We start from the raw sequence: 15,015 nt of genomic DNA, 5'->3' as shown, positions 1-15,015 counted from the left end.
CCTGTACCTTTGCAGAGCCGTCCAGTGTTCCTCGCTGCTTACATGTGAAAAGTTACATGTAACTGTCTACCTTTATCCCAAGCTAAATACCTGTATTTACTTCCCCACCCCCATTTAGATTTTGACTTCTCTCAGATTTGGACCAACAACTGTGAGCAGAATCTGTCGGAGACGGTCCCTGCCGACTGCACCGGCTGTGCTCACCAGTTGCCCCTCAAGGTGGTACTTGTGGAAGATGCCCCAAAGAACTTTGATGGCCTCCATCCTCTGGTTATCAAGGTGAGCAGAGGCCTGCTTCTCTCCAGGCTGGCTCCCATTCCAGGGCTGGATCAAGACCCCCAAAATTTACTGTCATAAACTTGTTCTTGTTTCCCTTCCTCCTTGCCAAGACGGGCCAGCCTGTGATGTCTGAGGAGATGCAGCACTTCCTGTGCCAGTACCCCGAGGCCACAGAAGGCTTCACAGAAGGGGTTTTCGCCAAATGGTGGCGTTGTTTTCCTGAGCGGTGGTTCCCATTCCCTTACCCATGGTGAGTGTGAACGTGCTAAGCTTGTGTGTAGGAAAGGCGTAGGCCACGTGTCCAAGCAGCAGGAGCCACCAATTCCCTTGGGTGAGGCACCTACCAGCACCCAGTAGGCATCTCCTAGCTTCCAGTCATGAGAGAAGAGCTCACAGATGAAGCAGCTGCCCTCCAGCAAGACAAGGAAGGCCCGCTTCCATGCAGAATCCTTTCAGAGGACTAAAATTGCTTTTTCAGATATTTTGTTGGATTTTTTTTTTTTTTTTTTTTTTTTTTTTGGTCGGTTGTGGGGCTTGAATTCTGGGCCTGAGCGCTGTCTCAGCTCAAGGCGAGCGCTCTACCACTTGAGCTACAGCGCCACTTCCAGTTTTTCTGGTGGTTTATTGGAGATAGGAGTCTCACGGTCTTTCCTGCCTGGGCTGGCCTTGAACCGCGATCCTCAGATCTCAGCCTCCTGAATAGCTAGGATTACAGGCGTGAGCCACCGGCGCCTGGCTTGTTGGATTTTTTTTTTTTTTAAGGCTTTCACCTTTCATTTGTTCGTTTGTTCATTCTTTTGTGCTGGTCCTGGGGCTTGAACTCGGGGCCTAGGTGCTGTCCCTGAGCTTTTTTGCTCACCGCTAGTGTTCTGTCACTTGAGTTCCACTTCTGGCTTTTTGGTTAATTGGAGATAAGAGTCTCACAGACTTTCCTTCCTAGGCTGGCTTCCAACTATCATCCTAAGATCTCAGCCTCCTTGAGTAGCTACAATTATGGGCATGAGCCGCTGGCACCTGGGCTCCTCTACCTTTCTTAGAACTTGCCATTTATTTCTGTGATAGAATGCTTAGTTTAATAAGTTAAGTGGGCTCCCTTGCCCCATCTGCTCCCAACAGAGGATTATGCTTTTTATCCCCTCCACCTTTCTTCTCTCCTCCCTTCCCTTTCCTTGTCCTTTAGCCTCTTTTCCAAGACAGATCAAGTAGATTGTTTCTTGCCCTTATATGTTGTTTCAGCTGGATTTTATAAACAATCCACCCGCGCATACAAATGGTGGCAGTAGAGTACATCTGTATCTGTGTATGTGTGCACATTTATCACCCGTTGACTGCACACACTGTTCTTTGTGGACCTAATACTTAGGACATTATACTGCTGTTTTGCTCTCTTTTCGCTCCTCTGTGTTCCCCACCCTGCTTGGCTCTGTTTGTCCTGCAGAAAGGCTGGCTGACCCCAAATAGTGTCTTTTTCTCTGCTCAAACTTTACAGGAGAAGACCTCTGAACAGATCACAAATTTTACACGAACTTTTTCCTGTTTTTAACCATCTGCCGTTTCTAAAAGATGCCTCCTTAAAAAAGTGTTTCCGTCTCCACCCAGAGCCTGTTGTGGGAAGTAAGGTAGGACATTTTTTTAAGAGGACCTGGATCTAGGATTTTCCTCATTTGGGACCTGGACTGATGTTATAGTCAAATCCTTCCCTGCACATCAATTTAGAAAGTGGGCAGAGGAGTGCCCACAGTCTGAAGTTCTCCCCTCCTGCTGGTAACCAAGAGACTTGGTGCCAGGTTACGGAAGCAGTTTCCCAGAAAGTCTCCTTACCATACCAGATCTGTGTCCTGTCCTGTCCGTAACACCTGGGGCAAGCTACTTTTCTGTATTCAAGGGAGTGGAATCTTAAAAGGTGAAGGGACTTGAATGGGCAGTTAGCCTGACTTCTCCATCTCAAATTAAAAAGTAGATGAGGGGGCTGGGAAGGTGGCTCAGTAGTAGAGTGCTTGCCTTACATGCATGAGGCCCTGGGTTCAATTCCTCAGCACCACATAAGCAAAAGAAAAAAGCCGGAAGTGGCGCTGTGGCTCAAGTGGTAGAGCGTTAGCCTTGAGCTGAAGAGCTGAAGGACAGCACCCAGGCCTAGAGTTCAGGTCCCATGACCGTACCCAAAATAAATAAATAAATAAATAAATAAATAAATAAAATAAAAAGTAGATGAGCCCTAATAAATAGTACATAACTGAATAGTCCAACTTCTTCATTCTTTTTTTTGGCCAGTCCTGGGGCTTGACCTCCAGGCCTGAGCACTTTCCCTGAGTCCCCCTGTACTCAAGGCTAGCACCCTACCTATTGAGCCACAGTGACACTTCCAGCTTTATGCGTTTATATGGTATTGAGTTTATATGGTATTGAATCAAACTCAGGGTCAGGGCTTCATACATGGTAGGCAAGCACTCTAAGCCACTAAGCCACATTCCTAGCCTAACTTTTTCATTCTTTTTTTTTTTTTGTCGGTCATGGGGCTTGAACTCTGGGCCTGGGCGCTGTCCCTCAGCTCTTCAGCTCAAGGCGAGCGCTCTACCACTTGAGCTACAGTGCCACTTCCGGTTTTCTGGTGGTTTATTGGAGATAGGAGTCTCACGGTCTCTCCTGCCCGGGCTGGCTTTGAACCGCTATCCTCAGATCTCAGCCTCCTGAGTAGCTAGGATTACAGGCCTGAGCCACCAGCGCCCGGCTAACTTTTTCATTCTTTAAAATACAATTTTAGCCGGGCGCTGGTGGCTCATACCTGTAATCCTAGCTACTCAGGAAGCTGAGATCTGAGAATCACAGTTCAAAGCCAGCCAAGCAGGAAAGTCTGTGAGCCTCCTATCTCCAATTAACCATGAGAAAAATGGAAGTGGAACTCTCTATGGCTCTAACTAGTAGTGCTAGATTTGAGCAAAAAAGCTCAGGGACAGCCCCCTGGGCCCTGAGTTCAAGCCCCACAACCAATAACAACAACAACAACAAAAAAAAATATATATATATATATATATATATTAAATGTTTATATTATTAAGGTGTACAGAGGGGTTACCATTTCATAAGTCAGGTAATGATGAACAATGTCACCCCTTCCTTCGCTTTCCTCCAGATTGACTCCAACTTCCTCATTTTGTAGGTAGGGAAATATAACCCTAGAGAGATGAAATTATTTCCCCAAGGATACAGAGTAGGGCTAATAGGAATCTCCAGCCCCCCTTCAGGTGCAGGGCTTGCAAGTCAAGGTTTGCAGGCGTAGAAGACTTGCTGGGCACAGAGGAGGCATGCAGCCTGGCTGAGGTGCAAAGACCCACTGGTCCCTGTCACTGGTTGCAGGCCAGTTGACTTGGAGAAGCTGTTCTGTATTTGCTTTTTTATTGTTTGTTTTCTTTTCTCTCATTGTTCTTTTGCTGGTTCTCATTTCTGTAATTTTTTTTTGGGGGGGGGAGTCCAGTCGTGGGGCCTGAACTCTGGGCCTGGGCGCTGTCCCTCAGCTCTTCAGCTCAAGGCTAGCGCTCTACCACTTGAGCCACAGCGCCACTTCCGGCTTTTTTCTTTTGCTTATGTGTTGCTGAGGAATCGAACCCAGGGCCTCAAGCATGCAAGGCAAGTGCTCTACCACTGAGCCAACTTCCCAGCCCTGGTTCTCATTTTTGAGGAAGATTTTTGAACCTTGACTGGTTTGAAAGAATTGGATGAATTTCTTTTGTACAAAAAAAAAAATTGAATTTCCCAATCTGTGATCCTCTACCAACTCTGGGTTGTGTCTTCAACCTCCTGATGCTGTTATTTGGCTCCAAATTTGCTGAATCGTGTTGTAGGAATTCAAAAGCTTATAAAAACAATCACTTTGTCTAGGAGTAAGATCTCCTGTCTGCCAGCAGTCGGGAGGTGCTGGGCTCTGGCTGTCTCTGGCTAGAACTCAGGGCCCCGATAGGATTTCATCTTCATAATTATGATATAATTCTGGGCGAGGGCCTTCATCTTTATCTTAGTTTTCCCACATGAATATTGAAGTTAATGTCCCCAGCCTACTTAACACCGAGGAACCAAGCCAAAGGAGTGAAGGCAGTTACTGAAGTGCTTATCAAAGTCATCTTGTTATGGTTCTGAAGGATGTTTGGAGAAGGGGAGTGGCCCCAAAGACACAATCCTGAGCGTCTGGTTTCTGAGAGCAGCTGTCTCCCCACCCTGGCCCATGCTCTCCTTTCTCCACCCTGCTGTCTATCCACCGCCCCATCGTTAGGCCTTAGCATCAAGTGTGTGGGCCCAGCACCACGAGGCGGCCTAGTGGCAGAAGACAAGCAGTGGGGCTTCTATCATTAAACGGCACTGGGGAAGAGGCCCAGTGTTGCCAAGGGCTGCCCTCAAATTGTCTCTGTCTTTGCCCCTTGGGTGGGAAAGCATGACCCTGTTCCCCTCTAGCCTAAAAAAGGGGACAGAGCACTTGGTCTTGGTCTTCTGGGATTTTTTTCAGGACTGCTGCCATCAAGGCTTCTGCCAGTATTAGTATCAGTCAGCTGCAGGCTGGCTCCATGGACTAGGCCACCTCCTTTTACCATGGTAACCAGTGAAATGACTCTTGGTATTGCCAGAATCATGGCCAGTGTTCAGCACGGGGGAAGATGAAGCCAAAACCTAAGTCTTGAAAGACCTAGAGTGGGGAAAAAAAGATGAACTCAGCCCAGGTAGTCAAGTTGTGGGACCTCTGCTTTGTAGCGCCAGGGCCTCTTGAGTCAAGAGCCAGGAGGTGATGGAGGAGAGAGGAGTGGAGGGGAAGGAGGCCCTAGGGGTTTTCTTGCATGGTGGAGCTGGGAAGAAGGCCTGAGCAAGGCCCCTCTCTCCCTTTGTCCCTGCTCCCTGCTCCTGACAGCATTTGCTTGTGTGCACATTCTGCTTGTCCTTTTTTTTTTTTTTTTTTGGGTCCGGTCTTAGGGCCTGGGCCTGGGCGCTGTCCCTCAGCTCTTCAGCTCAAGGCTAGCACTCTACCACTTGAGCCACAGCGCCACTTCCAGCTTTTTTCTTTTTGTTTATGTGGTGCTGAGGAATCGAACCCAGGGCCTCATGCATGCAAGGCAAGCGCTCTACCACTGAGCCACCCTCCCAGCCCCTGCTTGTCCTTTTTGACCTCAGCATCAGAGGCCAAGCCTACTGTGACTGGTTTGCATTAGTAAGATGGTATAGATATGCCAGGGTGTAAACTTGAGCTTGCTGCCATGTAACAAATGATAGTCCAGGGAGAGTGCTCAACAGGTATGCAACCATCTGTTTATCTAAATTCTGGGTCAAACCAGATCCTGGGAAGATTATATACTTAAATCACAGGTGTTGGCCTCTACTAAGACTTAGCACTTGGTGAAATTCGGTGAGAGGGATAGCTGAGGGTAGAACAGGTGTATTCCCCAGAAGATGAGGAAGTTGCAGTGGAATTCCTGTTGGCCGGCTTGAAATAGTTGCGGATGACGAAGTTCACCAGTATCTGCTCTTGGATTTTCACTGATGAAACTGCCCAGTAAATGACTATCTCTTTAGAGGAATACATGGAAGAAAGAGCTTTTTTTTACCCTAGTCAGTATTGGGAGATGCCATGTTTAGGAGAAACTTGTTTGTTATGTCTTTTGGGCCTTATGAATTTTGTTATTGGTTCAGTTTTTCTTTGTTGAGACTGAGAGGAAATTGGCGCTGTGTGAGGATTGTTGTATACTAATGGCCCAAGTTTTATTTCTGTTTGCTTTTCCTTCCTTCCCCTCGTTCTTTCTTCCAGATGCATAAGGTGCATGACTTATTTACTCTTGGCAGCGGAGAGGCCATGTTGCAGCTCATCCCTCCCTTCCAGTGTCGAAGACACTGTCAGACCATGGCCATGCCCATAGAGTCCGGGGACATTGGTATGTAGGCTCCCTGGAGGGCAGGGTCAGCTGAGGTCTCCCTCTTGTTTTTAACTTGGGAAATATTCTTTTGTGTGTGTGTGTGTATGGGTGCTGGTCCTGGGGCTTGAACTCAGGGCCTGGGCACTGTCCCTGAGTTTCTTTTGCTCAAAGCTAGCACTCTACCACTTGAGCCACAGCGCCCCTTCTGGCTTTTTCTGTTTATGTGGTGCTGAGAAATCAAACTCAGGGCTTCATGCATGCTTGGCAAGCACTCTACCACTGAGATACCTTCCCAGCCTTTAACTAGGGAAATATTCTTTTTTTTTTTTTTTTTGTCGGTGGTGGGGCTTGAACTCTGGGCCTGGGCGCTGTCCCTCAGCTCTTCAGCTCAAGGCAAGCACTCTACTGCTTGAGCCACAGCACCACTTCCAGTTTTCTAGTGGTTTTTATTGGAGATAAGAGTCTCACAGACTTTCCTGCCCTGGTTGGCTTTGAACCGTGATCCTCAGATCTCAGCCTCCTGAGTAGCTAGGATTACAGGTGTGAGCCACTGGCGCCCTGCAGGAAATATTCTTCAGTATCAAATCTACTTTCACCACAATTTAAGTTGAATAAAAAAATTCTTTTATTAATGGGGACAATATATTTATGCCTAGGAACAAAACAACTAATGAGGCAGAGAGCAATGTCTCCTACAAACAGCATTTACAACCCTTATTTTATTGATCATAGAAAATTCAAGTTAGAAGCTAAGTGCTGGTAATTCTAGCTACTCTAGAAGCTGAGATCCAGAGGACTATAGTTCAAAGCCAACCCTGGCAAAAAAATTCTGTGAGACACCATCTTTAGCTAGCCAGCAAAATGCCAGAAATGTGAGGTATGGCTCAAATGGTAGAGCACCAGCCTTGAGTGAAAAGCCATGTAAGAGCTCAAGGCCCCGAGTTCAAGCCCCAGTTACTGCAACAACAACAAAAGGGTTTTGCAGATAAAAGAGTACAAAGCCTTATGTCAGGGGAAGGGTTGCACAGGGAAGGGTTCCCTCCCGTGGGGCTCCCACAACCAAGTCACAGCCTCACACAGATGACTCACCCCTGACTCGAGCTCCATGTTTTTCCGGCTGAAAATCAGCCTGGCCCTCATTTCTCAAAAGATGACCCCAGAGGGCAGCAGATTTGCATTAACACTGTCAGTTGCAATCACTTGGACAGCATGCTCCTGGCAGAAGCAAGCATACCTGCAGCGTCACCACTGGCCACTCTGTTTTCTGCTCCACCACCCAGGTAAGGCCTCCATGGGGCCCATTCAGAAGACCCCAGATTCCTCCAATCTTCTCACCTCATTTAGGGGTATGGAGCAGACTGCAAACTGTGCTAAGTTTTGTTTTGTTTTGTTTGTGTTTTTGTTTTTTGTCAGTTGTGGGGCTTGAACAGCATCCAGGCCCTGAGCCTCTTTGTATTCAAGGCTAGCACTCTTACCACTTGAGCCATACCACCACTTCTGGTTTCTGAGCCATTAACTGGAGATAAGAATCTCATGGGGACTTGCTGCCCTGGCTGGCTTCAAACTGCGATCTTCAGATTTCAGCCTCCTGAGTAGCTAGGATTACAGGCATGAGCCACTGGCGCCCAGCTGTGCTAAATATTAATCCAAGTTATATAACCTTGATTTCAATTCAGAAATGGAAAATAAAAACAATGTAACAATTAAGTATTAACTAATAATGGAGCACAGCTGGCTGGCCCTTAGGAAACTCCTATAAAAAAGAAAATTCTTGAGTCAAAATCGTGCTGAACTGCTTGCCTGCAATGGAGTGGCCCTTACTCTAAGGATGAGCACTGCAGAAGTCTATGCCTCTATGTGTTGGGGTTTAGAGCTTATGGTTGAGCTGCCTAGTAGTTTAGACAACTGTAGAAACACACATGACTTATTCACATTCCAGATTCCCCACTCCCACACACATTCAGAATGGCATCTGTAGATTTAAAAAGAATTCAAAGCTGTCGGGCAGTGATTGGAGAAACTCTTGAGTATCAAACTGCATAGACCTCAGTACCCTCAAATGTGATTGGCTGGTGTATTGACCAGAAAGAAAGGAGTCCTATGGTTGGTGGCATCTTAAACGGGCCAGCCATGACAGGCATAGAAAAGGGATGGAGGGTCGAAGAGGAGCACAGGCCTGGGAAGATGGAGGAGAGAGCAGTGGGCATCCAAAGCCCTCACAGGATCAAAAGTAATTCAAGGGGGCTGGGAAGTTGGCTCAGTGGTAGAGCGCTTGCCTTGCATGCATGAGGCCCTGGGTTCAATTCCTCAGCACCACATAAGCAGAAAGAGCTGGAAGTGGCACTGTGGCTCAAGTGGTATAGCGCTAGCCTTCAGCTGAAGAGCTGAGGGATAGCACCAAGGCCCAGAGTTCAGGCCCCACTACCGGACCCAAAAAAAGGTAATTCAAGAAGAAGAGAGGGATTAGACTTAGACCCTGACAGTGAAGAATAGCTCAGTGGCTCAGGTAGTGACAGTGCCAGTCCTTCCGGGTCCTTAGAAGGCACTGTAGCAAGCCAGTTCTGTGACAAGGTACTCAGGTCCAGTCGAGGGGGGAGGGAGGGATTACAGATCACCAGAAAAACTTAGACTGCCATGTTTTTTTGTTTTTTTGTTTTGGGGGGGGCAGTCCGGTCATGGGGCCTGAACTCTGGGCCTGGGCGCTGTCCCTCAGCTCTTCAGCTCAAGGCTAGCACTCTACCACTTGAGCCACAGTGCCACTTCTGGCTTTTTTCTTTTTGCTTATGTGGTGCTGAGGAATCGAACCCAGGGCCTCAGGCATGCAAGGCAAGCGCTCTACCGCTGAGCCACCTTCCCAGCCCCTAGACTGCCATGTTTTTAAGGATGACACAGGTCCATTACAGCATCTGCTGTCACTATACTTAACAGGGACCTGCTTTTGGTGACCTTGAACCACCAAGTAAAGGTTGAATGCTGTTTGCTGCTCTTGGTGTAAAGATGGATGAGGAAGCCAGGCATGGTGGCCTGAGCCTGTGATCCTAACTACTTGGGAGGTTTGAAGCCAGTTGGGAGTGGGTGATTTGCAAGGCTCCATCTCAACCAAAGGCAGGGCACAGTGGTGTATGCCTGTTGTTCCAGCCACAAGGAAACGCAATGTTTCATGTGCCTGTCATCCCAAAGACCCCAGGAAAGCCCAATAGGAGGATGGTAATCTAGATTGATTGAGATAAAAGCAAGACCCTACCTTGAAAACAACTGGCATTAAAAGAGGTTGGATGGGGCTGGGAAGGTGGCTCAGTGGTAGAGTGCTTGCCTTGCATGCATGATGCTCCGGGTTTGATTTCTCAGGACCACATAAACAGAAACCACCGGAATTGGTATTATGGCTCAAGTGGTAGAGTGCTAGCCTTGAGCAAAAAGAGGCTAAAGGACAGTGCCCAGGCCAAGTTCAAGCCCCAGGACTGGCAAAAAAAAGAGGCTGGAGATGTGGCTCTAGTAATATCTAGGCCCTGAGTTCAATCCCACCTGAGTTCAATCTCAGTATTACAAATTAAAAAAAAAAAAAGTGGATGGGGCCAACTCTAGCAATTTTTCACTAAGAGATTTTTTTTTTTTCCAGTCTTGAGACTTAAACTCGGGCCCTGAGCCTCTCTGTGCTTATGGCTAGCACTATCACTTGAGCCATGGTACCATGGCTTTTTCTGAGTAGTTTATTAGAGATAAGAGTCTCACAGACTTTCCTTCCTGAGCTGGCTTTGAACTCTGATCCTCAGATCTCAGTCTCCTGAGTATCTAGAATGACAGACCTGAGCCACCGGTGCCCGGCTGAGGTTTTTTGTTTTTTTTTTTAAACAACTATGGCTGTGTTGTGGTTAAAAGAAAGCCTCGCCGGGCGTCGGTGGCTCACGCCTGTCATCCCAGATACTAAGAGGACTCAGATCTGAGGATCCTGGTTCAAAGCCAGCCCGGGCAGGAACATCCATGAGACCCTTATCTCCAATGAACCACCAGAAAACCAGAAGTGGTGCTGTGGCTTAAGTGGTAGAGCACTAGCCTTGAGCTGAAGAGCTCAGGGACAGTGCCCAAGGCCAGAGTTCAACAACAACAAAAAAAGCTTGAGGTCATGAGATCAAACCAGGCATGGCAGTGCACAGCTGTAATTCCAACACTCAAGGTGGCAGAGGCAAGAGGATCCCAAGTTTGAGGCCCGTCTGGGCTACGTAGACCCTATTTTGAAAGACATGTGCGAGCATGCACGCGTGCACGTGTACACACACACACACACACACACACACACACACACACACACACACACACACACACACACACACACACACACACACACACACACACACACACACACACACACACACACACACACACACACACACACACACACACACACACACACACACACACACACAGAGCTGGAGATCAGTCTGAGAACTGGTAGCCAGCAGTGCCTTCCTGGGTATCTGGCCTTTGAGATCTGTAGCATGTGATGGAGCTGCTGGGGGGTGGGGGGCATTTGGGTTCAGAGTGGAGCCTGCTGGACCTGTTGGATGTCTGGTTAGACAGCACTGTCATAAGGAGGGATTCTTACACTGTGAAGAGCGGGGACATCCCCACAGCAAGATTTGCCTACGGGTCTGTGGTGTCCCAGGGCTCTGTCTGCCCTGCCCTGCCCTGCTCCTCACCTGTTTCCCATTGCTGTTTCCTCTCAAGGCTACGCCAGCGCCCCACACTGGAAGGCCTACATTGTAGCCAGAGGGACGCAGCCTTTGGTCATCTGTGATGGAACCACTCTCTCAGCACCATAGGAAACAGAACTGTAGGAGCAGCTTAGCGTGCTGACCACCAGGTTGAAAGGGAAGAAATGAAAAGGACGAGCCACGTTCCAGGGGCTGGTTCCTCAGCTCCCGCCCTTGGCATGCATGTGCCCGCCAGCTGCTCCTCCCCCAGATGGCTCAAGAAGGATTCCAGCCTGGCTGCATCACTGGGGCTCTGCCAGCAGCTGTCTGGGGCTCATCTAGCCTCTGGATGCTGTGGCCTGAGTTCGCCCCACTGGCAGGATATCTACGCGGTGCCCTCCTCCACTCGGAAGGCTGTGGAGGTGGCGGCCGGTGGATCCTGGCATACAGCTGCCCCTTAGCAAATGGACCTGATCTTCGCTGTCTGCCCCGTACCCCGATGGAAATCCATGGCCAAGGAAGTCACAGCACTTTGCCAAGCAGAGTGGAATTGAGAACAAAAGATCAAATAACTTGAATTGCAGTTAGATGTGTGAGGCCCTGGGTCCCAGCACTGCAAAGTACAAAACAAAAGTTTTACCAAACCCTCCTTCCTAGCATCCCTGGCTCTTGGAGTCAGTGATGCCAGGCTGGAGTGTGAGTATAATTTTAATATAATTCCGAAGCACACACTTCTCTCTAGGTTTATAACACCCCAGCTCTGCCCCCATTATATGTGTTCCCAGAACCTGGGCTCCTGGTCCCCTCCCTTGGCTGGGCCGGAGCCCCCACTGCTCAGGCAGCGGCCCTTGTCCGCCCCTCACCTACTTTGTCTTCAGAGGGAGGCGAGCTGGTGCTGGCTGCGGGAGAGGGCCCTGCCTGGGTTGGCTCACAGGGCCTGACCGTACGGGAGGCTGTCTCGCAGGTGTGTGCAAGCTGCTGTCGTAATATGGCTGGTGGAAGAGCTCCAGACCCAGCTGGGCTGTGTCACTCACTGTGATTGGTGATCCTCCGTCCTAAAAAGGCTTCCCCTTTGTCCTGGGGGACAGAGTGAGTTGTTATTTTTGTAGTGACATAAAGCTGTGCTCCGATTGGCTGGCTCTCTGTGCTCATTGTTTGCCCCCAGTGCGGTGGGCATGTGTAATGAATCCACATGCTAACTATTCAAGTCTCCCACCCTTACTAGTCTTACTAGTCCCACCCTAACTGCTAGTGGCCATCCGTGGCCACTGGTCATGTCTCCAAAAGAGAAAACAAGCCACTCTGGCCTCTGCAGCAGAAATCACAAGGAGAGAGAGTGCGTGTGTGCGTGTGCATGTGTGTGTGTGTGAAGCCACTGGTGACAGAGGGAGCTGTGACCCTTGTGTGTCCTTGTGTGTCCCTCTTCCCAGCCCTCTTTCCCTAGGTATCTCGTGGGGGCCATTGGGCCCTAAATGGCCTGTGTGTGGGTTTGTAAAGGACAGCAGAGGTCACTGCTCCGAGCAGAAATACTCAGAGCCTCCTCTGTGGGCTTAAATGAAACTCAGATGATTGTACCTGAGGGAATTTTTCCTTAAAAGAACCAGCCCCTTGTGTGGCCGAGTAGGGAAAAATAAAACCTTTGTACATATAAAAGTCATGCCGCTAAGCAGTCCTGCTTTGAGGTCTTAAGTCAGAGGATCACTTCGAGGCCAGCCTTGTGCAAAGGCTCAGAACATCTGTAGCGTTCCCCTGGCACACAGGCAGGTCAGCAATCAGATTCCAGAGGCCTGCAGAGCTGGCTTCCCATACATCACATGCAGGAACAGAAGAGGACTGCGCGGGGGCAAGGCTGCTGTTCTGAGGACCGAGCTCTGCTTGGGTTTTGGTGAATTACCTTGTGTCCTCCCATTTTACTTCTGCCTTGGACATTTTACATATCCACATAATAGTCATGAACATGAGGGGACCTTCACATATATCAGCCTTGGGAGGGTCTAGCTGAGGCTTTGTATAAATTCTACTCATGAATGCAGACTTGTGTTGAAAGAGAGATTCTCAGCTGGGCATTGGTGGCTCATGCCTGTAATCCCAGCTACTCAGGAAGCGGAGATCTGAGGATCACCGTTAAAATCCAGCCTGGGCAGGAGAGTCAGTGAGACTCTTATCTCCAGAAAACTACCAGGAAACGGAAGTGGCACTGTGGCTCAAGTGGTAGAGCACTAGCCTTGAGCTGAAGAGCTGAGGGACAGCGCCCAGGCCAGAGTTCAAGCCCCATGACTGACCAATTTAAAAAAAAAAAAAAAAAAAAAAAAAGATTCTCACTGGAGAGGGTTTTCTGCTCTTAATTACTGAAGTCTAGAAGTAACGCAGTCTTTTCTCATGGCAGTTCTGATGGGCAGAATCTCCTAGCTATCAGTCTTGTAGCAATGGCCAAGGCCTGCCAGCAACTTTCCTTGTTGTACGTGGCCTTTGTGTCAGGAGAGAGCTAGCACTTGATCAGTAGACAGAAGGAGCCAAAGGCCTGAACACCCGGGAAAGGAAAGAGGTGGTGGTGCTGAGGACACAGTGATAGAGGTATGGCAGGACCACCTAACCAGCGCCACCACCCCAACCAATGCCAGCAAGCCACAGGTGACCAGGAGGTGGCATGGTGGTGGACCACATGTGGCTTGGGCCCACCTTGAGGCCACCGGCAGACAATCGCGTCTTCAGATGTGCTCCTGGGGAGGCAGGCTGCCCCGGCGTCCGCTGGAGCAGGTGTGTGCAAGTGTCAGATGTGTGACACAGCTGTCCTGCGGTGTGGAAAGCAGAGTTCGTCCTCACCCCACACTCAATTTCAGTAGGAAAGGAAGGCCCATGGTAGTACGGCTTTATGAGAACAGACATGCACCTTTCCGTGCAATACAAAGCCATCAGTGCAATGGGCATGTTCAGGCTGTCTCAGAGAAATGAATGGTAAGTTCACCCCAGACCGCTTTAGCTTCCAGAGGGCCCCCATAGGTGGTTCCCCTTCCCCCACGTTCCCCCAGTAGATATGTATCACTAGGAAGCTGAGGTGTAGAGCAAGAAACTAGAGCTGGGAGGTAAGCAGGCCGTGGTACCTGGTCCAGGAGCAGCACCATGGATGCCATTGCATCCATGCAATAGCATGGGGGGGGTAGCACCCCAATGGGGTGGGAGAACCAGGCATGAGGGTCCACAAGCCGGGGACTTTGCAGGGCTTGTTTTCAAGACTCTGGACAGAAATGGAGAGGAATCTTAGCCATCTGATTTTCATCCAAGTCCTCCCACTGTCCCCTCCCCATCGGAAGGCGCGATGAGTGTGAGTGGAACTGCGCACCACTGTGTCCCACCACTTTCCCGTCACCACGGTTCCAGATGTGGGCCAGGGAGGGGCTCTGCCCAATTCCAGTGGTGGGTCCCCTTGGAGTTACATCACTTGTTTTTCACTTCTCAAGTTTTCTGTTCCCTTCTTCCAAAAATCTAGCAGAGGCTTCTCCGTGTAGGGGCAATTATTTTAAAATCAAATCACAAATTCCTTCAACCACAGGTGCTGACCTCAGTCATTTTAATACCGTCTGGAATGAGTTAGCTCATTCCCCAGTCACTTCCATGATGAATGTGCAAATCCTAAAAGCTTCTTGGCCAGAGGGGCAGCTGGGCTGTAGGATCTGGGGAGGGACTGCTGCAATTCTGTGTGCGTGGATGGTTGGTTTTGTCTCCCTGTGGGGAGGCCCCTGGGGGCCAAGGGGGATGTTAGACTCTGTGTGTGTGTGTGTGTGTTGTGGGGCTTGAACTCAGGGCCTGGGCGCTGTCCCTGAGCTCTTTCATGCAAGGCTAGTGCTCCACCACTTTGAGCCACAGCTCCACTTCCAGTTTTGTGGTGGTTCATTGGAGACTTTGAACCGTGATCCTCAGATCTCAGCCTCCTGAGTAGCTAGGATGACAGGCGGAAGCCACGGGCACCTGGCTGTGTTTTAGATGTAAGCTCCTGTGGTGGTGGTGGAGCACACGTTGCACAAAAACTGGGAGAGGGAAGAGACAGGCTGAGATGTGTTTCCACAATGTCCTTCAGGCCAAGATGGTGCCTGGGTTTGGGACTTCAGCCAGTGTGGGTCAGGTGGGGAGATGAGGAAGGGGAGGGCGCCCTTGGACAC

At 49.4% G+C, this 15,015-nt stretch overlaps 1 protein-coding gene across 3 annotated transcripts in view; it reads left to right on the top strand.

Annotated features, from left to right (window-relative positions):
- The window catches only part of CUNH6orf89 (chromosome unknown C6orf89 homolog), a 30,536-nt gene extending 18,548 nt beyond the window's left edge, over nucleotides 1-11,988 (top strand). For 2 of the 3 annotated variants that reach the window (XM_070023868.1, XM_070023867.1), the window contains exons 4-8: nucleotides 119-279; nucleotides 390-529; nucleotides 1,769-1,898; nucleotides 6,062-6,185; nucleotides 10,893-11,988. In XM_070023868.1, coding sequence (XP_069879969.1) covers nucleotides 119-279; nucleotides 390-529; nucleotides 1,769-1,898; nucleotides 6,062-6,185; nucleotides 10,893-10,987 — 650 coding nt within the window. In that variant the 3' untranslated portion in view covers nucleotides 10,988-11,988. The remainder of the gene's footprint in view (nucleotides 1-118; nucleotides 280-389; nucleotides 530-1,768; nucleotides 1,899-6,061; nucleotides 6,186-10,892) is intronic. The other variant, XM_070023869.1, reaches the window with a different exon arrangement.
- The last annotated feature ends 3,027 nt before the right edge of the window (nucleotides 11,989-15,015 follow it).

The sequence above is a fragment of the Dipodomys merriami genome, unplaced genomic scaffold (assembly GCF_024711535.1).
Source record: "Dipodomys merriami isolate MVZ:Mamm:240054 unplaced genomic scaffold, mDipMer1.0.p SCAF_16, whole genome shotgun sequence".
Classification (NCBI taxonomy): domain Eukaryota; kingdom Metazoa; phylum Chordata; class Mammalia; order Rodentia; family Heteromyidae; genus Dipodomys; species Dipodomys merriami.
The sequence above is the reverse complement of the archived record's forward strand: the minus strand, read 5'-3'. Positions and strand labels throughout refer to the sequence as shown.